Source organism: Salmo salar, chromosome ssa06 (assembly GCF_905237065.1).
Source record: "Salmo salar chromosome ssa06, Ssal_v3.1, whole genome shotgun sequence".
Classification (NCBI taxonomy): Eukaryota; Metazoa; Chordata; class Actinopteri; order Salmoniformes; family Salmonidae; genus Salmo; species Salmo salar.
The window spans coordinates 23663687-23690497 of NC_059447.1; the positions used below are offsets into that span (position 1 = coordinate 23663687).

Sequence of the window (26811 nt, forward strand, 5' to 3'; positions counted from 1 at the left end):
ACCAGGCCTACCTCCATCACTATGGATAACGCCTAGAAGGCCAGCACCCGGAGTCGCCTCTTCACTGTTGATGTCGAGACTGGTGTTTTGCGGGTACTATTTAATGAAGATGCCAATTGAGGACTTGAGAGGCGTCTGTTTCTCAAACTAGACACTAATGTACTTGTCCTCTTGCTCAGTTGTGCACCGGGGCCTCCCCCTCCTCTTTCTATTCTGGTTAGAGCCAATTTGCGCTGTTCTGGCTTGGATTTTGCTCTGACATGCACTGTCAACTGTGGGACCGTATATAAACAGGTGTGTGCCTTTGTCTAATTAATAGAATTTACCACAGGTGGACTCCAATAAAGTTGTAGAAATATTATAAGGATGATCAATGGAAACAGAATGCACATGAGCTCAATTCCAAGTCATAGCAAAGGGTCTGAATTCTTATGTAAATAAAGGTATCGTTTTTTTTTTTTAAATAAATGTGCAACAATTTCTAAAAACCTGGTTTTGCTTTGTCACTATGGCGTATTGTGTGTGGATTGATGATGTTTTAAAAATGTAATTCAATTTAGAATATGGCTGTAAAGTCATTTTTGGGGAAAAAGTCAAGGGGTCTGAATACTTTCCGAATGCACTGTACATGTACAGTAGGTAGGGGTAAAGTGACTATGAATAGATAATAAACAGCGAGTAGCAGCAGCGTAAAAGGGGTCAAGCAAATAGTCTGGGTAGCCATTTGCGTAACTGTTTTGCAGTCTTATGACTTGCGGGTAGAAGCAGTTAAGGAGCCTTTTGGACCAAGACTTGGTGCGCCGGTACCGCTTTCCTGGCCCCAGTGATGTACTGGACCGTACACGCTACCCTCTGTTGCGCCTTGCAGTCAGATGCCGAGCAGTTTTCATACCAAGCGGTGATGAAACCAGTCAGGATGCTCTCAATGGTGTAGACATAGAATTCTTTGAGGATCTGAAGACCCATGCCAAATCTTTTCAGTCTCCTGAGGGGGAATAGGCGTTGTCGTGACTGCTTCAAAACTGTCTTGATGTGTTTGAACCATGATAGTTTGTTAATGATAGGACTTAGTGCCTGCAAAAAACTTGGAAGCTCTCAACCAGCTCCACTACAGTCCTGTCGATGTGAATGGGGGCATGCTAGCGTCTCCTTTTCCCGTAGTCCAGGATCAGCTACTTTGTCTTGCAACACTGCCAGGTCTCTGACCTCCTCCCTATAGGCTGTCTCATCCTTGTCGGTTATCTGGCCTACCACAATTGCGTCGTCGGCAAACTTAATAGTGTTGGAATCGTGCATGGCCATGCAGTCGTGGTTGAAGGAGTACAGGAGTTGAGGGGCCCCATGTTGAGGATCAGCATAGCAGATGTGTTATTGCCTACCCTTACCACCTGGAGGCGGCCCGTCAGGAAGTCCAGGATCCAGTTGCAGAGGGAGGTGTTTAGTCCCAGGGTCCTTAGCTTAGTGATGAGCATTGAGGGCACTATGGTGTTGAACTCTGAGCTGTAGTCACCGACAGAATTCTTACGTAGGTGTTCCTTTTGTCCAGGTGGGAAAGGGCAGTGTGAAGTGCAATAGAGATTGCGTCATCTGTGGAACTGTTGGGGTGGTATGCAAATTGGAGTGGGTCTAGGGTTTCTGGGATTATGGTGTTGATGTGAGCCATGACCAGCCTTTCAAAGCACTTCATGGCTACAGACGTGAGTGGTACGGGGCGGCAGTCATTTAGGAAGGTTACCTTAGTGTTATTGGGCACAGGGACTATGGTGGTCAGCTTGAAACGTGTAGGTATTACAGACTCGGTCAGGGACAAGTTAAAAATGTCAGTGAAGACAGTTGCCAGTTGGTCAGCGCATGCTCTGAGTACACATCCTGGTAATCCGTTTAGCCCTGTGGTCTTGTGACTGTTGACCTGTTTAAAAGGTCTTACTCACATCGGCTACGGAGAGCGTGATCACACAGTTGTTTGGAACAGCTGGTGCTCTTGTGCATGGTTCAGTATTTCTTGCCTCGAAGCGAGCATGGAAGGCATTTAGCTCGTCTGGTAGGTTTGTGTCACTGAGCAGCTCATGACTGGGTTTCTCTTTGTAATCCGTAATAGTTTGGCAAGCCCTGCCACATCCGACAAGCGTCAGAGTAGTAGCAGGATTGTAGTAGGATCTTAGTCCTGTATTGATGCTTTGCTTGTTTGATGGTTCATCAGAGGGCATAGAAGGATTTCTTATAAGCCTCCGGATTAGTGTCCCACTCCTTGAAAGTGTCAGCTTTAGCCTTTAGCTCAGTGCGGCTGTTGCCTGTAATCCATGGCCTCTGGTTGGGATATGTACTTATGGTCACAGTGAGGACAACGTCGTCGACGCACTTATTGATGAAGCCGGTGACTGATATGGTACACTCCTCAATGCCTTCGGCTGAATCCCGGAACATATTCCAGTCTGTGCTCTTAAAACAGTCCTGTATCTTAGCATCCGCGTCATCTGACCAGTTCCGTATTGCACGAGTACTTCCTATGCTTGAGTTTTTGCTTGTACACAGGAGGATAGAATTATGGTCAGATTTGCCAAATGGAGGACGAGGGAGAGTTTTGTACACGTCTCTGTGTGTGGAGTGAAGGTGGTCTAGAGTTTTTTCCCCCCTCTGGTTGCACATGTGACATGCTGGTAGAAATTAGGGAAAATGGATTTAAGCATTCCTGCATTAGAGTCCCTGGCCACTAGGAGTGGGTGAACATTCTCTTGTTTGCTTATGGCCTTATACAGCTTGTTGAGTGCGGTCTTAGTGCCAGCATCGGTTTGTGGTGGTAAATAGACTACTATGGAAAATATAGATGGACACTCTCTTGGTAAAGAGTGTTGTCTACAGCTTATCATAAGGTACTCTACCTCAGTATTGATTGAGGTACTCAACAGGTATTGCTTTCTGGAATGGTTGATGGTTATTAGATGGTTGTCTATGGTTAGGTGGGTGTCCTAGTGCCCACCTCTTTCTCCTGTCTTGCAACTGGGGTCTGCTCATCAGTCACAGTGCTATTCTTCAGGCTGGATTTGAGGAATATCTACAGTATGAAAATAAAAGAGTGGGTAAGAAAGAGATGGAGGGAGAGAGTGAGTAAAAGGTAACACATATCTGCCCTCAACACACATGGGAACCCTCCCTTACACTTACCGGAGACAAGGGGATAGGGTTCTCTCTCAAATACCTGGGGTTCTCAATCTGCAAGAGAAGAAAAGAAACAGAAAACAAGCCCTTTACTTATTTTGCATCTGCTCCTTTTTCTCAAGACAAGGCTCCACCACAAACACATGCACACACACACACACACACACACACACACACACACACACACACACACACACACACACACACACACACACACACACACACACACACACACACACACACACACACACACACACACACACACACACACACACACACACGTCCCTCCCCGACCTCCGCCCTCGGTTTGTCTTAAACAATACAGGACTTCAAACTTCAAAGGCCAGCACTTAACACACAGTTAGTTTCTTCCCTCAGCTCCGACTGTTTACAGAAAGGGAATACCTCGGGCCACTTCAAGGCATTGTGTGTGTTCAGCTCAGCTAGGCCCATTTCCGCTTGGCTCCTCTTTCTGCCAGTCAGCCCTTTTGTCAACCCCGTTACTCCGTAAGCTATCCATGACGCGTCTATCGACCCAGGGAGACAGATGTGTATACATACTCCCTCACCAAACACGCCCGCTCTGTCCCCTTTGATTACACAGGGAAGAAAAAACACAATGAGCCTCAAGACTGAAGAGACGGCTAACAGGAACAACAACTCTGACGTCGGCCCACCTTAGAGTGTGTTAAGACACAAGTGGACTGACTGACACAGCTATGGAGTAAAACCATCAATGGTTCAACTCTGTTAGGGGATTAAGCCGGGACGAGAAACTGTACTGTAGTGAGTCGACAGAGTTGCCGGTTTCATCCAATTTCATTCTCCTTCTTCACCTTTCCTCTTGTTGTGAGTGACCTTATTTCTCTATGAACTTCCCAGGCAGCTTCACACAGTGTGGAAGACAGCTGCAAGGGAGCAGGCGGGATCACAGCCTTCTGAAACAGAGATCATCTGACTTTGTAGTTGACAAGAAATGACAGAAAGAGAGAGGAAAGAGTTCTACAGCTAAGCCTCAAAGGGCCAGGGAGGGGCGAAGGACAGGAGTATAGTGTGTGTGAGTGTGTGTGTGAGTGAGAGTGTGTGTGCGCGTGTTTTCTCTATGGTGTGAAGGTTCAAGTTGGTGAGCTCATTTAGTAATCCTAAATGAATGGGGGACTGAGGCCTGCTTGACGGCCCAGAGCTGGAGACCAAACTGGTCTGAACTAAATGACATGTCAGTAAGACAGTGGACATCCAGTATACTCCAGAACGACCAATCATTCAATACTAAACAGGCAGTGGCTGGACAAACCTCTGCCCTCTGAGCACTTTTGTTGAACCTCTGACACCCAGTTCAGCAAATCAGGCTTATAAATAAAAGTTATTATAAAGTCTTAACAACATTTTTGAATATTGAAAGACGGCCCACACTTACCTCCCTCTCTGTGGAGCTGAGCGGCCCACATCCAACTCTGACCATGGGAGGCCCACATGCCAAGGCTTGCAGGGCAGGGCCAGGCCAGACATTGGTGGTGAAACATAAACTGGTGCTAGACTAAACTAAAGTGTGTGTTTGCTTGTGATGTCTGCCCAGCACTGGTACTGTATCCTGTCTGTGGCATTCGCCCTGACAAGGACTGATGGATGAGGCGGCCGCAGACAGAGGAGAGAAGAGAGGAGAGAGGAGAAGAAAGGAGAGCCACTCCACATCAAGGACCTACCGCTCAAGCCAAACAAACACACGTTGTGATGCATCACTTCCTAACGTTGACCCAACGTTGGGCAACAGGTCTGTGAGGCAGACAGGGACAATCGACCAAAGACAGGACTATGAGGAGAAAGACTGCGGTTTATCTGTTCTCTCCTAAAGGTGAGAGGGAGAGACCTGGCTAGGTGGCTCTGGGGTACAGACATTTCAAAGAGGATACCAGAAAAATTGAGACAAAGCATGACCAGGCAAGACAGAACTACATTGAGGCAGCAGAGAATGCTGCAGACAGCTGGTAGTTTCAGCCACTGCAACCAAACATCCCACTCTTAACTCTGTCCATGTTCCACAGTGCAGAGAGCACAGCCACACAGCTTAACTCTCTGTCCATGTTCCACAGTGCAGAGAGCACAGCCACACAGCTTAACTCTGTCCATGTTCCACAGTGCAGAGAGCACAGCCACACAGCTTAACTCTCTGTCCATGTTCCACAGTGCAGAGAGCACAACCACCTGTAGATCTATTATAGATGATGCTGGTGGTAGTGGAGGCTAGGGGAGCGTTGCCAAGCACACTGCCTCTTATCATTATCACTACCACAACCCAGAACAGAGCAGGGCTTCACGTCCCCGTCTGATAAAGGGAGAGAGAGAGGAGAGAGAATCATCAACTTTATCAAAAAAGAGAGAGACCCGTACAGGTGGATGGGGAGAGAGAGGGAGAGAGAGGGAGAGAAAGAATAAATAAGAGAATAAAGACAACATCAGTGTACTGCTCATCTCTCCCAGGTCCAGTGACTCTCCAGACACAGGAGATAAGACAGGAACACATCTAAAGACTGTCTCCTTCTCCTCCTTCCTCCTCCTCCTGCTCTAGCCCTCATCTCACTGCTCTCTGACTGTATCCCTGTGGTCTGACAGACACTGCAGCTGTGTAGGTGCTAGTCAGTAGTTGTGTGTCAGTGTGACAGGCAACGTGTAGTCTACTGGGCATGGGGTACTCTCTCATCCAATGGTGGTATATTTCATATAACCAGCATGGAAACTGGCTGTGCCTGCAATATGTTTCTCAGGCGTCTAGGGCTCGCCCCTCTGCTTCAAACAAGCAGGAATTGTAATGCAAATCCTGGTGTGAGAGGCCTATATACTGTACTTACGATGTTTACAGACATGGAATAAATTAGGGACGATTTTTAGCAGGACACAACGTTTTGGAACATTCAGACAGAAATACAGCACATAACCTAAAGTATGTCGACACCTGCTCGTCGAACATCTCATTCCAAAATCATGGGCATTAATATGGAGTTGGTCCCCCCTTTGCTGCTATAATGGCCTCCACTCTTCTGGGAAGGCTTTCCACTAGATGTTGGAACATTGCTGCGGGGACTTGCTTCCACTCAGCCACAAGAGCATTAGTGAGGTCGGGCACTGATGTTGGGCGATTAGACCTGGCTCGCAGTCAACGTTCCAATTCATCCCAAAGGTGTTCAATGGGGTTGAGGTCAGGGCTCTGTGCAGGCCAGTCAAGTTCTTCTCCACCTATCTCGACAAACCATTTCTGTATGGACCTTGCTTTGTGCACGGGGGCATTGTGATGCTGAAACAGGAAAGGGCCTTCCCCAAATGGTTGCCACAAGGTCGGAAGCACAAAATAGTCTAGAATGTCATTGTATGCTGTAGCGTTAAGATTTCCCTTTACTGGAACTAAAGGGCCGAGCCCGAATCATGAAAAACAGCCCCAGACCATTATTCCTCCTCCACCAAACTTTACAGTTGCACTATGCATTCGGGCAGGTGGCGTTCTCCTGCTATCCGCCAAACCCAGATTTGTCAGTCGGACTGCCAGATGGTGAAGCGTGATTCATCACTCCAGAGAACGTGTTTCCATGCTCCAGAGTCCAATAGCAGCGAGCTTTACACCACACCAGCCGACGCTTGGCATTAATCTTAGGCTTGTGTGCAGCTGCTCGGCCATGGAAACCCATTTCATGAAGCTACCGACGAACTGTTAGGGTGCTGACGTTGCTTCCAGAAGCAGTTTGGAACTCGGTAGTGAGTGTTGCAACCGAGGACAGTGTTGCTCCTAGACGTTTCCACTTCACAATAACAGCACTTAGTCAACCAGGGCAGCTCTAGCAGGGAAGAAATGTGATGAAATGACTAGTTGGAAAGGTGGCATCCTATGACGGTGCCACATTGAAAGTCACTGAGCTCTTCGGTGAGGCCATTCTACTGCCATGTTTGTCTATGGAGATTGCATGGCGGTGTGCTCGATTTTATACACCATTAGCAATGGGTGTGGCTGAAATAGCCGTATCCACTCATTTGAAGGGGTGTCCACATACTTTTGTATATATAGCACAGGAGGTTGGTGGCACCTTTTTTGGGGGAGGACGGGCTCGTGGTCATGGCTGGAGCGGAATAAGTGGAATGGTCTCAAATACATTGATACCATTTAACTTGCAAAGTTCCAGCCATTATTATGAGCCGTCCTCCCCTCAGCAGCCTCCACTGATATATAGTGTATGTTATGCATGCTTATCGGACTAGAATATGGAATCATGTCGGCTCTATTCGTGGCATTTCTATCTGCCACGTTCAACAACGTTTGGCTACTGAACATGGCCCTGGCAGACATACCCCCAGGTTCCAGCTGTTGAGGCGAGCCTCCAGGTCACTGTCGTCAGGAGACGGCACCACTGGCTTCCTGTGGCCATCCACCTAGGGACCAAAGAGAATAGGTGATACTGAATGTAGGACAACAAGTGCACATACTGTATTCTTATCAGCCAGCCCCACCCAACTGCTTCTGCAACCCTTCTTTACTATACTCTCCTCCCCTCCTCTCCCCTTCCTTACTCTCCTCTCTCCTTTCCTCCATCTCCTCCTCCCCCCACCCTCCTCTCCTCCATTCTCCTTCCTTACTCTCCTCCATTCTCCTTCCTCCCTCTCCTCCCCCCTACCCTCCTCTCCTCCATTCTCCTTCCTTACTCTCCTCTTCTCCCCCGCCCCTCTCCTCTTTGCCTCCCTCTCCTCCTCCTCTCCCCCCCACCCCCCTTTCCTCCATTCTCCTTCCTTACTCTCCTCCCCCCACCCTCCTCTCCTCCATTCTCCTTCCTTACTCTCGTCTTCCCTCTCCTCTTTGCCTCCCTCTCCTCTTTGCCTCCTCCTCCTCTCTCCTTTCCTCCATTCTCCTCCCCTCTATTCTCCTTTCCTCCATCTCCTCCTCCCCCCACCCTCCTCTCCTCCATTCTCCTTCCTTACTCTCCTCTTCTCCCTCTCCTCCTCCTCCACCCTTACTCTCCTCCATTCTCCTTCCTCCCTCTCCTCCCCCCCTACCCTCTCCTCCTCCTCCTCCTCTCTCCTTACTCTCCTCCATTCTCCTTCCTCCCTACCCTCCCCCCGCCCCTCCATTCTCCTTCCTTACTCTCCTCCCCCCACCCTCCTCTCCTCCATTCTCCTTCCCTCTCCTCTTTGCCTCCCTCTCCTCTTTGCCTCCTCCTCCTCTCCTTCCTCCTCTCTCCTTTCCTCCATTCTCCTCCTCTCTCCTTTCCTCCATTCTCCTCCCTCTCCTTCTCTCCCATTCTCCATCTCTCTCCTTTCCTCCATCTCTCTCCTTTCCTCCATTCTCCTTTCCTCCATCTCCTTCCCCCCACCACCCTCTCCTCCATTCCCCTTCCTTACTCTCCTCTTCTCCCTCTCCTCTTTGCCTCCCTCTCCTCCTCTCCCCCTCCTCTCCCCCTCCTACCCACGCCAGATGTTTGGCGGTTCCAGACCATTACCATCCCCGTCCTGTCCCCCTGCAGTCTAAATTCCAGTCCAGGGGTCACAACGCTCTCCCCTCTGTTGTTTTGCTCAGTCTTTTGTTACAGGGCGCCCTACTCCTGAAACGCTGTTATATAATGTGAACTTTACGTGAACATTGTGTGAATGTTATGCAAACGTTTCCAGAATGCTGCTGCTGATTCAGGATCAGGTTTTGTGAACATTTCGTATATAGGTTATAATGTGAACATTTCCAGGGTGCTGTTGTTTTTCGGGTCAGGTTCTGCCTGAGGTTGGGTTTGGGGCTTGGCGAGGGTGAGATATCTAAGAAAGAGAAATATCCAATAAAGTCAAAGTGTAGGCATTTTTTTAACCTGACTGAAATTAGCTGGAGGGTGGACCACTCCCTCTCTCTTTGTCTCTCGTAACAGAACTAGGCACACTGCCAAGTTAACACCTCATATTACACAGACAAATGACGGAAATACCAGGCTGATTAAAATGGTCATAGTCCTGATTCATCGCCTGTAAATGTCACCCACAGTGTTTATTATCATTGATATCGCGCTATGCCAAGTATGAGTGTTACGCACGGTGTAATGTCATACTCTCTATGCCGCAGCCATTCAACCTACCGTGTGGAAATACAATCAATGGTATGATATGTTGGAGAACATCATCACAGAATAGAATATGTCCTGCCTGAAATGTAAGACTCCGTAATTACAAACTCAGTAACTAAGATAAAATAGGCTAAACGTAAAAGAGTTGCCAAATAGTGACAAGGAGTGTTGTAGAGTACTGCTGACCCCTTTGATGTGGTCTTCAGAAGAGCCTTTCACTGGGCTGGAGGCCAGGGGCCGAGATGGAGACATCTCCTCATATAGCCGTCTTCTCCTGGATACAGAGGGAATGAGAGAAAGAGAATGTGAGAGAGAGGGGAGAGAAGGAGAAATGTGAGAAAGAGAGGGAGGGAGATATATAGACAGAGGGAGGGAAAAAGAGAGATGGAGAGAGATTTACATTAGGAAAGTTTGAAGAAAACAACAAAATACAAAGATCTGAGTATCACTGGTTATATTACAGGAAACGGCTTCACTCAATCACTGGCTTACATTATGTCTATCAATATCATTTGTGACTCATCAAATGTGAGTCGTGCTGTACAGATGTAGGATCTTTATACTTTGACCTGTATTGTCACAGCAAAATAATACTGCAGCAACATGATTTGAAAGGCTATTAACTGGTGAGGCTATTTCCTGTGGTGCAGGAAAATTCTGAGCAACAAAAGAGTGATCAAATTAAGATAATACAGCTGTACTTGTCTCATTTCTGATGCATCTATGCTTTTAGCTCAATGTTTTACTCTCAAAAACTAACACCCTTGCCCCTCGCACTTGACTTTTTCCTACTAGCATTGGCTTTGCTGATAGCTACTTTATTGAGGAAAAAAATACTTACCATGACTGAGATGTGGGATCAATACATTAGAGTATCGCAATATTATTTTTCACAACATTATTTCGGTAACTCCAAGTAAAAAAAATTAAAAGCTAGGTAGTTAACTTTAGCTAGCGCTAGTCAACTGTACCTACGCCAAAACTCTGGTATTTCTTCTCTAGCTTGTTATCCATCTTTTTTTTTTTATATATATATATAAATGGTGAGCCAACATGTTTCCAGCACTGAATCGCAATACATAGAATCGCAATACATATCATATCAGCATCTACACTACCAGTCAAAAGTTTGGACCCTCCTACTCAATCAAGGGTTTTGCTTTATTTTGACTATTTTCTACATTGTAGAACAATAGTGAATATATTAAAACTATCAAATAATACATATGGAATCATGTGGTAAGCAAAAATGTGTTAAACAAATTCATCAAAGTAGCCCCCGTTTGCCTTGATGACAGCTTTGCACACTTTTGGCATTCTCTCAACCAGCTTCACCTGGAATGATTTTCCAACAGTCTTGAAGGAGTTCCCACATAGGCTGTGCACTTGTTGGCTGCTTTTCCTTCAGTCTGCGGTCCTACTCATTCCAAAAGATCTCAACTGGGTTGAGGTTGGGTGACTGTGGAGGCCAGATCATCTGATGCAGCACTCCATCACTCTCCAAGAGCAAACCAGATGGGATGGAGTATCTCTGCAGAATGCTGTGGTAGCCATGCTGGTTAAGTGTGTTTTGAATTCTAAAGAAATCACTGACAGTGTCACCCGTAAAGCACCTCCACACCATCACACCACCTCCATACTTCACGGTGGAAACCACACATGCGGAGATCATCCATACACCTACACTGAGTCTCACAAAGACACGGCGGTTGGAACCAAAAATCTCAAATTTGGACTCAGTCTAAAAGGACAGATTTCCACCGGTCTAATGTCCATTGCTCGTGTTTCTTGGCCCAAGCAAGTCTCTTCTTATTGGTGTCCTTTCGTAATGGGTTCTTTGCAGCAATGCGCCTGATTCACGCCGTCTCCTCTGAACAGTTGATGTTGAGATGGGTCTGTTACTTGAACTCCGTGAAGCATTTATTTGGGCTGCAATCTGAGGTGCAGTTAACTCTATTGAACTTGTCCTCTGCAGCAGAAGTAACTCTGGGTCTTCCTTTTCTGTGGCGGTCCTCTAATCGCTGTTGATGTTGAGACTGGTGTTTTGCGGGTACTATTTAATGAAGCTGCCAATTGAGGACTTGTGAGACGTCTGTTTCTCAAACTAGACACTCTAATGTGCTTGTCCTATTGCTCAGTTGTGCACCGGTGCCTCCCACTCCTCTTTCTATTCTGGTTAGAGCCAGTTTGCGCTTTTCTGTGAAGGGAGTAGTAACACAGCGTTGTACCAGATCTTCAGTTTCTTGACAATTCCTCGCATGGAACAGCCTTAATTTCTCGGAGCAAGAATAGACTGACGAGTTTCAGAAGAAAGTTATTTGTTTCTGGCCATTTTGAGCGTGTAATCGAACCCACAAATGCTGATGCTCCAGATACTCAACTAGTCGAAAGAAGGAAGGCCAGTTTTATTGCATCTAATCAGCACAACAGTTTTCAGCTGTGCAAACATAATTGCAAAATAGTTTTCTAATGATCATTTAGCCTTTTAAAATGATAAACTTGGATTAGCTAACACAACGTGCCATTGGAACACAGGAAGAAAATCTGCCGTTTCCAGCTACAATAGCCATTTACAACATTAACAATGTCTATACTGTATTTTTGATCAATTTGATGTTATTTTAATGGACCAAAAAAAAAAAGCTTTTCTTTCAAAAACACAGACATTTCTAAGTGACCCCAAACTTTTGAACGGTAGTGTATATACTGTATTCTATCCTATTCTACTGTATCTTAGTCTATGCCACTCTGACATTGCTCGTCCAAATACTTACATATTCTTAATTCCATTCCTTTACTTTAGATTTGTGTGCATTGTTGTGAATTTGTTAGATTTTACTGTTAGATATTACTGCACCGTTACAGCTAGAAACACAAGCATTTCGCTACACACGCAATAACATTTACAAAACACGTGTATGTGACAAATAACATTTTATTTCATAAATTTGGTCTTTTACCAAATAGGGCTGTCTTACGTATACTGTACCACCCCTACCTTGTCACAACACAACTGATTGGCTCAAACGCACTAAGAAGGAAAGAAATTCCACAAATTCACTTTTAACAAGGCACACCTGTTAATTGGGCTCCCAAGTGGCGCAGCGGTCTAAGGCATTTCATCTCAGTGCAGGAGGCGTCACTACAGACATGGTTTTATTCCAGGCTGTATCACAACCGGCCGTGATTGGGAATCCCATAGGGCGGCGCACAATTGGCCCAGCGTCGTCCGGGTTAGGGTTTGGCCAGGGTAGGCCGTCATTGTAATAAGAATTTGTTCTTAACTGACTTGCCTAGTTAAATAAAGGTTAAATAAAAAAAGAAACCATTTAAATGCGTTCCAGGTGACTACCTCATGAAGCTGGTTGAGAAAATGCCAAGCGTGTGCAAAGCTGTCATCAACGGAAAGGGTGGCTACTTTGAAGAATCTCAAATATAAAATGTATTTTGATTTGTTTAAAACCTTTTTGGTTACTACATGATTCCATATGTTATTTCATAGTTTTGATGTCTTCACTATTATTCTACAATGTAGAAAATAGTAAAAATAAAGAAAAACCCTGGAACGAGTAGGAGTGTCCAAACTTTTAACTGGTACTGTAAGTATCGTGATATTGTATTGTGAGGTCCCTGGCAAGTCCCAGCCCTATTCATTACATTTCTATACACCCGAGCAGCCAGTGAGAGAGAGTGGACAACAATGGGAACTATGGATGCACGATATATCGGTGAACATATCGGAATCGGCCAATATTGGCTAAAAATGACAACATCAGTATCGGCCCAATATCTAGTTTAACGTCAATGTGCAAAACCGATGTTAAAGCTGACATGCATACCTACATACACACATGACGTAATAACGCCACCTAAAATGTTGCGCTACACATGCAACATAGCATTCCTAACTTAGCTCACAATGTCTGTTGTGTGGATCGAACAGTCATCATGTCGAGCAGTCATTTCAAAGAGTAAGACAATTTCAGCGAGACAACGCATAGGCAGTGGCGGTTCTAGACCATTTCAACCGGGGGGGCCAAGCTGGGGCCAGTTGTACTGTTAGAGGGGCCAGTTACATTAGACGTTATTGTTGTCATATCGTTTTCTTCACTGCATTGCAGGCAAAAGACCATGTTCATAATCATTAGTGTTCCGCGTTACCACTGTCTAATAACGGATGTAAAAAAAGAACGATAACAAAAATTAGTTATGTAAAAATGATTTCATACTCCACATTTAGGGGGGCCACAAGGGGGTCCAAAATTGTTGTCACAGGGGCACTGGTCATCAGTCTAGTCGGTGACACCCACAGAACACAACTGTGAAGAGTTTACACAAATATTAACGTTGTAGCTCTTATCGCGAGACTGTGTAAAATCACCTCCCCAGTCAGCCTATTGTGTGTATTGACATTCATATTGCACTGTACAGCTTTACATAAGGATTGGGGATCAATGAAATGGGGTATTTACAATGACGGCCTAACCAGGCAAAACTCGGATGACACTGAGCCAATTGTGCGCCGCCCTATGGGACTCCCAATCACGGCCGGATGTGATACAGGCTGTATTCGAACCAGGGACTGTAGTGACGCCTCTTGCACTGAGATGCAGTGCCTTCGACCGCTGCGTCCATGTGTGTGTGTTAACTATTTAACTGTACTAGAACGCTAAACTTCTCTAGGGTAGGGGGCAGTATTTTCACGGCCGGATGAAAAACGTACCCAAATTAAACGGCCTACTACTCGGGCCCAGGAACTAGAATATGCATATTCTTAGTAGATTTGGATAGAAAACACTCTGACGTTTCTAAAACTGTTTGAATGGTGTCTGTGAGTATAACAGAACTCATATGGCAGGCAAAAACCGGAGAAAAATCTAACCAGGAAGTGGGAAGTCTGGTGCTTGTAGTCCTTTCAAGTCATTGCCTATTGAAAACAGTGACTTAGGGTTCATTTTGCACTTCCTAAGGCTTCCACTAGAAGTCAACAGTCTTTAGAAAGTTGTTTGAGGCGTCTATGATGAACAGAGAGCGAACAGAGGAAGTTGGAAGTTGTTGACTCAGGAAAGCAAATGAGTTCATTGGCGCGCATTCACGTGAGAGTTAGCTGTGTTCCAAAACATTTTAAGACACTGGAATCGTTCGGTTGGAATATTATTGAAGTTCTAAGTTAAAAAGGCCCTAAAGATTGATGCTATACAACGAATGACATGTTTGAACGAATGTAAATAAAACTTTTTTTGACTTTTCGTCGTGACATTTTCGCCACGCTTCCTACACTTGGAGTAGCTAACTGAACGCGAAAACAGTTATTTGGACATAAATTATTATTATTACTTTATCGAACAAACAAAGGTAAGTGAATATTTCTTATGCTATTTATGATTTTAGATGACTCCAAAATGGTGGGTATCTGTATTGCCTAGTGTATTTTTCTGAGCGCAGTACTCAGATTATTGCAAAGTGTGCTTTCCCCGTGAAGCTTTTTTGAAATCTGTCACAGCGGCTGCATAAAGGAGATGTTCATCTATAATTCTTTGAATAACAGTTTAATATTTTATCAACGTTTATGATGAGTATTCTTGTAAATTGTTGTGCTGATTCACCGGCAGTATTAGAGGCAAAATATTTTCTGAACATCACGCGCCGATGTAAAAGGCTGTTTTAGGATATAAATATCAACTTGATCGAACAAAAAATGCATGTATTGTGTAACATGATGTCCTAGGAGTGTCATCTGATGAAGATCGTCAAAGGTTAGTGCTTAATTTTAGCAGAATTTCTGGTATTTGTGACCCCTCTCCTGCTTGGAAAATGGCTGCGTGGTTTTTCTTATGTTGTACCTGTTCTAACATAATCTAACTTTATGCTTTCGCCGTAAAGCCTTTTTGAAATCGGACAACGTGGTTACATTAAGGAGACGTGCATCTTTAAAATGGTGTAAAATAGTCGTATGTTTGAGAACTTTGAATTATGACATTTTGTGGTTTTGAATTTGGCGCTCTAATTTTTCACTGGCTGTTGAATAGTGTGAACCGTGGGACGCTAGCGTCCCACCTGCCCAAGAGTTAAAAGGCCGTTCAAATTTTAAATAGCAGTTATCAGTATCGTTTTTTTTTGGCAAGGAAAATATTGGATATCAGTATCGGCCAAAAATGTAATATCGGTGCATCACTAATGGGAACCTCTGCTGACTCTGACAGAATCAGAGCACTGAGGGCAGTGTAACAGTGTTTCCCAACTCCAGTCCTCCAGTACCCCCAACAGCATGCATTTTTGTTGTAGCCCTGGACAAAAAAAACATGATTCAACTTGTGAAGGGCTTGATGATTAGTTGACAAGTAGAATCAGGTGTGCTTGTCCAGGGCCACAACAAAAACATGTACTGTTGGGGGTACTCAACGACCAGAGTTGGGAATCACTGCACTAGGACACGTCCTAGCAAAACTACTTTTCTTCCATTTCATGCCTACTGAACACAACCAAGAGAGAACAGACAACAATGGGAACCTCGGCTACTGATTCTGACAAACTATGCTTCATTAACCTGTTGGGGGTAGGGGGCAGTATTGACACGGCCGGATAAAAAACGTACCTGATTTAATCTGGTTACTACTCCTGCCCAGTAACTACAATATGCATATAATTATTGGCTTTGGATAGAAAACACCCTAAAGTTTCTAAAACTGTTTGAATGGTGTCTGTGAGTATAACAGAACTCATATGGCAGGCAAAAACCTGAGAAGATTCCTTACAGGAAGTGCCCTCTCTGATAAGATCTTGTTCTTCTTGTCTCTGTTTATTGAAGACTGAGGATCTTTGCTGTAACGTGACACTTCCTACGGCTCCCATAGGCTCTCAGAGCCCGGGAAAAAGCTGAATGATATCGAGGCAGCCCCAGGCTGAAACACATTTGCGCTTTTGGCAAGTGGCCGATCAGAGGACAATGGGCTTAGGCGCGTGCACGAGTCGACCCCATGCTTTATTTTCTTTCGTCTTTTTACCTAAACGCAGATTCCCGGTCGGAATATTATCGCTTTTTTACGAGAAAAATGGCATAAAAATTGATTTTAAACAGCGGTTGACATGCTTCGAAGTACGGTAATGGAATATTTAGAATTTTTTTGTCACGAAATGCGTCGTGCTCGTCACCCTTCTTTACCCTTTCGGATAGTGTCTTGAACGCACAAACAAAACGCCGCTGTTTGGATATAACTATGGATTATTTGGGACCAAACCAACATTTGTTATTGAAGGAGAAGTCCTGGGAGTGCATTCTGACGAAGAACACCAAAGGTAATAACATTTTTCTTATAGTAAATCTGACTTTGGTGAGTGCTAAACTTGCTGGGTGTCTAAATAGCTAGCCCTGTGATGCCGGGCTATCTACTTAGAATATTGCAAAATGTGCTTTCACCGAAAAGCTATTTTAAAATCGGACATAGAGTGCATAGAGGAGTTCTGTAGCTATAATTCTTAAAATAATTGTTATGCTTTTTTTATCGTGAGTAATTTAGTAAATTTTTTGTAAATTCACCGGAAGTGTTCGGGGGGAATGCTAGTTCTGAACGTCACATGCTAATGTAAAAAGCTGGTTTTTGATATAAATATGAACTTGATTGAACAAAACATGCATGTATTGTATAACATAATGTCCTAGGTGTGTCATCTGATGAAGATCAAAGGTTAGTGCTGCATTTAGCTGTCTTCTGGGTTTTTGTGACATTATATGCTAGCTTGAAAAATGGGTGTCTGATTATTTCTGGCCGGGTACTCTGCTGACATAATCTAATGTTTTGCTTTCATTGTAAAGCCTTTTTGAAATCGGACAGTGTGGTTAGATTAACGAGAGTCTTGTCTTTAAAATGGTGTAAAATAGTCATATGTTTGAGAAATTGAAGTAATAGCATTTCTAAGGTATTTGAATAACGCGCCACAGGATTCCACTGGCTGTTACGTAGGTGGGACGATTTCGTCCCGCCGACCCTAGAGAGGTTAATTAGTATTACCAGCTAATTAAGCACATACACTGGAGGCAATTACACCGGCTTAACAATGACTGAATAAATCTGCACAATTAGGGAAGGGTGGAGACGATCGGCAAAAGAACAACCAGTAATGTACGAGGTATGCGATGAAAACATCCAATTATTTCTCTAGGGCACTTTTAACTACAGTCATTTAGGCCTATATATTCGCTTTGTTGTTTTCCTCATGTCCTTAACACTCCAGAGTTCTATGAAGTACTTTTCTGTCACAAGAGACTGACAGTTTGACCACAGAAGATCACTTGCCTTTCTGAAGAAAATGTATTGTGCGTAAGAGGGCGATAGAGAAGGTGGACCAGTGAAATTCAGCATCAGAGGCAGGTGAGGGCGCTCTCTATGTGTCTACATTCTGTTATAAAGTGAGCGAGACTGAATGATACAAAACTTGTATGTTCTCAATTACAGTGTCAGTTGAGGTCAAACCTATCATCATGAAACTAATGGCGTGCATATTTTGTATCCTTTGTATGTCTCTCTACCAGCTGTAAAAGCAGCCTACGTGAAAACCAGCAGGCACGCACACACACACACACACACACACACACACACACACACACACACACACACACACACACACACACACACACACACACACACACACACACACACACACACACACACACACAGGGGGCCAAGCGAGCAGTGCAATGTCGGTCCTCAAAGTCAACAGGTGGATGAGGATAATTGAATCAGATGTGTCTGGAGTCTGAGGCCCAGAGATCAAAGCTGTGCCAGTCAGGCAGGTCGGGGCTAGGGGAGAGAGAGGGGGAGTGTGTGTCTCTGCTGCTGCAGCCAGTCTTATTAAAACAGCCTGACATCTATACGCTTCGTCCATGACCTCCAGGTGCAGGAGCCAGAGGCCCTAGATCTCACCCTTAGGCACCCCAAGGAAGGCAGCCAGACCCTGTGGCAGAAACAAGACGTGGACCCCTTAACTCAACCACCCGGAGGCAAGGTCAACGAACAGACTCTTGCCTTACAGGGAAAGGCCCTAGGCGGCTAAACAGGTCCTTTATAAAAGCTGTTTGATGTCTGCTGCTACAAGGACAATGTTATTGTCACACTTGGCGAGGTGGATGGAGAGGGAGAGGTTAAGGGTTCTCATGTGTGGAGCTCAGATGATAGACAGAAGTCAGGGTGAGTAAAACAGAAAGAGGAAAAACAAAGAGAGAGAAACAGAACGGATTCACATATAGGGGTTAAGAAATATGATGCTAACCACCACCACACATTCATCCTTCCACCTTTGCCTGTTTGCTATGAGGGGAGAAAGACCAGAAATTCCCCTCGTCTATAGTAACGAACGCAACACTTCCACACATGCCGAGTCAACATTCGGCTCCCCCAACACATACACACACTTCGTCTCTCTCCCCCTTCTCTCAGAGCTCTCCAAGGAACGCCAAAGACAACAACGTGTCAAGACAATCATGGCGTGTTTAAGGCCTGATCCATAAATGACATGTGAGTACCAGGAGTCGGCAGGTAGGCTACACACCAGGGCCTCTGAGGATGATCTCTTAACCTGGATCAGCTTGCTACCCCCATTCCTTTCACACAGACACAACTAGACTTTATCAGTTGAGAACAGAGAACCATCAGGGTTCTGCTGGTGAGTATCGCCATCTTGTGGCCAAATCTGGAACTTACTCACTCCTGCCAAATATGGTGTCTCTCCTAGCCAGTTAAAAACAGAGTTTCTAAACCCAGAGGCCCAACAACAGGATACTTCCGAGATTTTAGGAAGGTGTTCCTAATGTTTTGTATACTCAGTGTAGAACAGGATTGCCGGATATAGAACAGGATTGCTGATACAGTCTAACCTGCAAGCACCCCGAAGTTAAATGACTACTTGACCTATCACCCCATTGCCTGATTAATGGCATGAGGCAGAGATCAAAAGATCATACATCGCAAGGAGTCAAATTAGGTCCCTAGAGTTTTATCTAAATGGGAGAGACACATTAAAGAGCATGTGTGCTAAGTCGTTTTCTCCATCAGGCCTTCAGCCTGTGATCTATACACTCTTTAAATGCTCTTATCCAAATCAGACACTAGTCAGACAAAATAAAATCCAGCTCTTCAATACAGCCAGTGTACTTAGGCTAACAGGTTACCGTTAGACATGCTTGTGTAACTGGTCGGATGTGTGACAAGGACATCTCGTACGTCACGCCAACGACTTTTCACAATCAAACGTATGTGTATCTTTAAAGTGACTATACACATAGATTCATGGTGGTTCTGTTTGTGGGCCTATCTGAGCTGAATGGTTCTTTGGCTCAAGATGCCACTGAATTTTCCACTATAAGCAACTAGTCGTCCCTATCAACACATGTTTAATGACATTTTCCAAGAACCACTCACCACTGTCCCCTTGGCCCAGATAAAAAAAGTAGATTCAAAACATTACAGGTCCCTCCCTCCCTCATTGAATTGGGCCTACCCATTGGGCACAGACATCCTTTCAACGTCTAGTTTTGATTTGCATTTGGTTGAGTTGTCAACTAATGTGAAATCAACCAAAAATGTAACCATGTCATTGGATTTAGGTTAAAAGTTGGGTGAAGCCCTCCAGAGTGGCGCAGCGGTCTAAGGCACTGCATCACAGAGTTGCGGTGTCATTACAGCCTGGGCTTCAATCCCAGGCTGTGTCACAACCGGCCATCACCCGGAGTCCAGCCATCACCGGCCAATTGGCCCAGCGTCATCCAGGTTAGGGGAGGGTACGGCTGGGGGCTTTACTTGGCTCATCGCACTCTTGCGACTCCTTGTGGCGGGGCTGGCACCTGCAGGCTCACAATGGTTGTCAGTTGAATGGTGTTTCCTCTGACATATTGGTGCAGCTGGCTTCCGGGTTAAGCGGGAGGGTGTTAAGAAGCGCGGCTTGGCGGGTCATGTTTCGGAGGACCCATGACTCGACCTTCGTCTCTCTCGTGCACGTTGGGGATTTGCAGCGATGAGACAAGATCGTAATCACGAAATTGTGGAGAAAAAATACAAAATTCCCTTACGTTGATGACTTTTTGCAAATCCAATACTTTTTCCACATTAATTGAACGTCGTCACATTGAATTTATTTTGTTTAAATTACATGGAAACAATGTTTTTGCACAGTGGGTAGCAGCCTAGTAAATAGATTGGCTATGTACAGGACTCCACATTAATGCTTGTCCTCTTGTCCGGGACAAGTAAAAAAATATATATATATTTAAGACAAGAAGAATAAGCTATAGATTTAAGTTGTCCGAATGGAAACAAAAAAATGTATCACAAAAATCACAATATCAAACAAAATACACCGATCAGAATTGGATCAGAGGCTAACACTGGAATAAAATTAAAATATATTTTTCATGTACATAAATAAAAAAGCCTAGATGTCATAGTGTAGGTGATATGCATATTGGCTACAGCCTCATGTCCAAACCAACGCTGATATGAGGGAGGAAGCAGAAAATGTAGCCAAACTTTAATGAGACTTAATTACATAAATATAGGCTAAAAACCAGTCATGTTAGACAAATCTAATGAAGGATACTTAACATTAATGTCTATAAGCTTGATTCTGTCGACACGCTCGAGGAACAGTTCGTTCAGATCAAATGATCACAAGACGGAGAGTGAAGGAAAGGGAAAGTACCTGTTGCGCACCGCACATCCCCCATCTTTAATCTAATCGAAGATGGTATGCATTTGGAAACTATTTAACCATAAACTTACATTTTTAAAACCTAGATGTTTTATGTCATCTTATGAAGTGGGTCTTACCTTGTTTCAAAGTAGCCTAGCCTAGCCAAAATACAACAATAGAAATGTTGAGGGAATTACTTTATAAACACTTAATATGCCATTGAAAAAAGCATTTTTCTCATGTTCTATTGGTTTTCAAATCAACATTATTTTACTGTCCAGCAGCCAAAGGAATAATTCTAGTCATCTGAGTAACCCATGCTAGTTAATGCATCTTTAGATCTCCCCTTTCCTAATCTCTGTCACATGAAATCACTTGCACATCCGTGTGCTTTTGAGAACAGTGTTTTCCTGCCAATTGCATTTAGGAACATTTGCCCATAGCCAAGTGTGCATTTTTACGCTTATAATATGAAGAAATAAAACTTTATCGATATTTTAGGCTAAACAGACTGATATGTATCAGACCTCATTGCTTTTCTTTAATGTGCAATGGTTGTATGAATTTTGGATCAGTCATCCCAGAACTGTCCCAGACTCTGTTTTGAACCATAGACATATTTTTTGCGTCCCAGGGAAAATGGGAAGCCATTAATTTCAAGCCCTGGAGGGAATTATTTTATAAAGACATAAAAAGCATTTGGTTGTAATTGTAATGTTGCAATATTTTATAGGCTACCAAGTGTGGCCAACCATCCTCCAGGAGAGCCTTAAAGGGGCAGTGTTGTATTTTGAGATAGGATTGACTATGGAAAGAGAGTAGCCTAGATTTTGGTCTGATTCTCTACAGCAGTGGTTCCCAAACTTTTTATAGTCCCGTACTCCTTCAAACATTCATCCTCCAGCTGCATACCCCCTCTAGTACCAGGGTCAGCACGCTCTCAAATGTTGTTTTTTGCCATCATTGTAAGCCTGCCACAAACACTATACAATACATTTATTTAACATAAGAATGAGTGTGAGTTGTCGTCACAGCCCGGCTCGGGAGAAGTGACAAAGAGCTCTTATAGGACCAGGGCACAAATAATAATAATCAATCATTTTGCTCTTTATTTAGCCAGCTTACATTTGAAACCTTATTTGTTCATCAAAAATTGTGAATAACTCACCACAGGTTATTGAGAAGGGTGTGCTTGAAAGGATGCACATAACTCTGCAATGTTGGGTTGTATTGGAGAGTCTCAGTCTTAAATCATTTTCCACACACAGTCTGTGCCTGTATTTAGTTTTCATGCGAGTGAGGGCCGAGAATCCACTCTCACATAGGTACGTGGTTGCAAAGGGCATCAGTGTCTTAACAGCGCAATTCGCCAAGGCAGGATACTCTGAGCGCAGCCCTATCCAGAAATCTGGCAGTAGCTTTTGATTAAATTAAATTTTCACAGAACCGCTTGTTGCAATTTCGATGAGGCTCTCTTGTTCAGATATCAGTAAGTGAACTGGAAGCAGGGCATTAAAGGGATAACGAATCCAGTTGTTTGTGTCGTCCGTTTCGGGAAAGTACCTGCGTAATTGCTCACTCAGGTGCTTCGCTATATCACATTTGACATTGTCTGTAAGCTTGAGTTCATTTGCACACAAAAAAATCATACAATGATGGAAAGACCTGTGTGTTGTCCTTGTTAATGCAGACAGAAAAGAGCTCCAACTTCTTAATCATAGCCTCAATTTTGTCCTGCACATTGAATATAGTTGCGGAGAGTCCCTGTAATCCTAGATTCAGATCATTCAGGCGAGAAAAAACATCACCCAGATAGGCCAGTCGTGTGAGAAACTCGTCATCGTGCAAGCGGTCAGACAAGTGAAAATTATGTTCAGTAAAGAAAACTAAGCTTGTCTCTCAATTGAAAAAAAAAACGTGTCAATACTTTGCCCCTTGATAACCAGCGCACTTCTGTATGTTGTAAAAGCTGTACATGGTCGCTGCCCATATCATTGCATAGCGCAGAAAATACACGAGAGTTCAGGGGCCTTGCTTTAACAAAGTTAACCATTTTCACTGTAGTGTCCAAAACATCTTTCAAGCTGTCAGGCATTCCCTTGGCAGCAAGAGCCTCTCGGTGGATGCTGCAGTGTACCCAAGTGGCATCGGGAGCAACTGCTTGCACGCGGGTTTCCACTCCACTGTGTCTCCTTGTCATGGCTTTTGCGACATCAGTACAGATACCAACATGAGCAGCAGCTACGTTTGGCTACTTACGGACCGTTAGTGGAATTCCCGCGAGAGAGTAACGGTTAATGTGATTGGATGTTAATTATTTGACTAGGCTACCTGTATTTGACATTGTGTTGTTATTTCGCTGAACACTAGATGGTTTAATTTTATTTTTGGCAGTAAAACGAGGCTCCTCAGGCGAGAAAAAAACCTCACCCAGATGTATAGCCCTGTTGGAAAAAATATAAATGGACTGTTTGAAAATGTGCAGATAGTTTTTTTATATGAATCACATGTTTATTTGGCATACCCCCGACGACATTGCGTGTACCCCAGTTTGGGAATACCTACTCTATGGTTAAAAAAAAAAAAGTTTGGCATTTTATTTTATAAAGTGGTTCATTGCATCATACAATGATGTGTTAGAGAGCAACTACTGTAATTAACCTATTGTAAAAATAATTAAATAATTAAAAGTAGCCGAGACAATGTTTCAGAATTCACAGGCAGTCCAGCATATTTAGGTTGGAGGAAAAGTCAATGCAAATAATTGTTGAATTAAAATGTTCTGCTGACAAGTCCACAACAGTTAGCCACTGTTTTTTATTTATTTCAGACTACTTAAGAACATAGAAACAGGAAGTCTAGGGACCATGCAGTAGCCTATACAAAAATGCAAGTTTCCACTCTCCATATCTGATTGCACTGTCATGAGGTATTCTGTCAAGCTGCCGAAAACAATAGACTGCGCAAAAAGAGCACAACCATGTCGATTATGTTGTGTAAATTCAACTAAATAGCTACGTCAATGCAATGTGATTACATGAATTAAAAACGAGTTAAATGTAATCAAAAATGTAATCTACGTAATCCCCAAAAGTAATTATTTAGCATGAGGGCCATAAACAATAACTAGTAATGCTGCATACTCCAAGAAAGGTTAAAATCTCCCCTTTCTGGTAAATATAGTTATAAATTGCTGAGCTGTAGTCACTTCTCAGGACACAAAATATTATACATCATATAAAATATTTCATATTTGTATTTCCTATTAAACAGAACTGTATGAACAAGGCTCGAAATTACTTATATGCTTTCTAAATATAGTATAATCAATTTATAAAACCACTAACTATAAGATGTCACCTTCCTTATAACTGTAAAACACACATTTGTCTGTTTAGTGTTAGAGAAAATGTGCATATTTTCAAAAGGTCTCTCTTGATCAAAATGTCTGCCCCCATCGCTGTAAACGTCTCACAGAGCTCTAGCTTGGCTTCCTGAACTCGTTAGGAACTCGCCTTTCATTTCATATTAATATTGTCAATCTATGACAAACAAAGTGTTTGTTTCAAATCTAGAATTATTTTAGATAATGGCTATCGACGATCTCTCCTGCAGCGCTATGATGTAAGGATTGCAGGCATGTGCTTTGTCAGTGGCTGTGACGTAGGGTTCAGCCAGGAGTTCATGTAAAAATGGCAGGAGGGACATCCCAGCTTCAACTGGTTTCATATTTCCCATCCTAGGTCACACAGGCTCAGAAAATATACTACTGTGTCCGTGGGAATAAAAGCTATCACTCAGTGCAATGCAGTGTATAACATACAGTCAGATTTAACAGGTGAACAGACAGTTTATCTTTTACATTGAAGTATGTATGCAACTACTGTAAAAAACATGTTGAGTAGCCTAGACAATGTTTCAGAATTCAAGGGCAGTCCAGCATATTTAGGTTGTGGGAAAAGTCAATGCAGAATCACACAGGTCCCATAAACAGGGGACTTTAAATCTAAGAGGTTTTTAAGTAAGAGGAAATAACTAGGAAACTATGTTGACTCAAACACTTTTGCCCAGAGGGTGAGGTGGTCTATTCCAGAATAGACACTTGTGTGTGTTTGAATTCAGCAGACTTTTACTGTAGCTGGCAGGCATAGCAGTTGAGCATGTAGCTTAAGCTCTAGTCTATGCTGGGGAATAACCTACCTGTGTGTGTTAGAGTAGGCTGTGGGTGAGGAGCTGGCCCTCTCTCTGAGCAGGCTGTCCCAGGAGTCGTCACCCTGGCCCAGCTCTCCCGTTACCCAGTCAGGCAGGCCTGCAGTGCTCTGCTCCAGGCCCCGGCCACATAGAGGCTCGTCAAAGTAGATGGACTGGCAATGAGAAAAGGTGCAGAACTGGGCCAAACATAAGCAACATGGGCAGCCCACCAGCAGTATAGAACAGAAAGTATTCTATTTATAGTAGCTTACATCATCAGCGCACTTTAGTACTATACCGAGGATTGTTTGTTTACCATATATGTTGGTAGAGTCTTGAGACTGCCTGACTCTGGCTTGTGGCTGAAAGGGCCCTCCAGGACCCCTCTCCTGAGCATGTGCAGGAGCAGGCGGGCATACATGTTGCGGTTCTTGCGTCCCATCAGGCCCGAGCCAGATACACCTGGGTCACACAGCTTCTTGATCCACAGGGCACACCGCTGGCGCTCTGAGGTCAAATAGGGAGCAAGAAATTACAATCAATGCACTACTAACACATATGACAATTACAATTTATAGAACACTTGCTTTTTAGTAATACAACTCATTTTAACTGGCCTACCTGTCTTGTGGGGGAGTTTTAGGACATATGGTTTCATGTCAACCAGATGATGGTCAAACTCTGAGTCCAGTTTCTCCCATGTCTCCTCTTGTTTGTTCATAATGTCCTGCACATTGGGAATAACACACATTTAACGTGTTACTTTCGACTGGTTACTGTGTTTACATGCAAACGTGTCCACTCCGCCCTGGAGGGAATTATTTTATAAGCTATTTTAAAAGCTATTGCTTAAAAAAAAACTTACGCAACTAAACTACAACTTCAGAACTAGAGGTTTCAATACAAATGTACCAAGTCTTTGCTGTTACTGTCATCAATTCGGCATCCCTGCATAGAACTAACGTTAGAAGAGTTAGCTACACAGACTGAGCCACCAACCTCAGCTGGCTAATAACAACTGAACCGTTGCTAGACACTTCGACTTGCATCGAGAAGGTGAGGACGGCATATCTATCCTACTAGCTATCTCTCACAACTGAATCCGACATATAGCTAGTTTGCCAATAATGGTGCAGCTAGCTAAGTTAGCTTTGTTAGCTACAGTATCAATCTGGCTAGCATCAGTTCTGTTACTAACAGTAGTTCAAGCAGCACATCAAAACGACAAAGTGGCCGCGCGCTTAGTATTCACTGCTAATTTGTATAAATTTTACTCGTTAGTTAGATAATTACGATATATTACACTTCAAGCTAACATTGTACAATAATACTGGAAAAGGTAGAATTATTGGCTTGTTATTACCAGCTTCTGCAGATCTAAACGGTTCAAACTTCTGCTACACAGACTGCGTCCTACGTCACATCCTTTTTCCTAAACAGAAAACGGGAGCGTCCTTGTTGTCATAGAAACTGTCAAAGCTGATGAAACAAGTGCTCGTGCTGTCATTCCAAAATGGTACCCTTTCTGTGCATTTGCAAGATGTTGCATTGAGTATAGAGTTAAATAGTTGTACATAATTCTGTGACGCAGACCTGCGTTTACTATGCACAGTTCTGTTTGGTTCTAGGTAAAAAAAAATTGTATAATAATTGGAAACAAGTAGCCTAGGCTAGGCCCATTTGTAAATAGTTTCAAATAGGA

General features: G+C 43.7%; 1 protein-coding gene across 2 annotated transcripts in view; it reads right to left on the reverse strand.

Moving 5' to 3' along the window:
* The window catches only part of cep112 (centrosomal protein 112), a 192122-nt gene extending 165588 nt beyond the window's left edge, over positions 1–26534 (reverse strand). For both annotated transcript variants that reach the window (XM_045720004.1, XM_045720003.1), the window contains exons 1-8: positions 26473–26534; positions 25731–25836; positions 25426–25616; positions 25119–25282; positions 9423–9510; positions 7489–7569; positions 3163–3210; positions 2978–3052 (exon numbers count right to left, since the gene is read on the reverse strand). In XM_045720004.1, coding sequence (XP_045575960.1) covers positions 2978–3052; positions 3163–3210; positions 7489–7569; positions 9423–9510; positions 25119–25282; positions 25426–25616; positions 25731–25830 — 747 coding nt within the window. In that variant the 5' untranslated portion in view covers positions 25831–25836; positions 26473–26534. The remainder of the gene's footprint in view (positions 1–2977; positions 3053–3162; positions 3211–7488; positions 7570–9422; positions 9511–25118; positions 25283–25425; positions 25617–25730; positions 25837–26472) is intronic.
* Between the last annotated feature and the right edge of the window lie 277 nt (positions 26535–26811).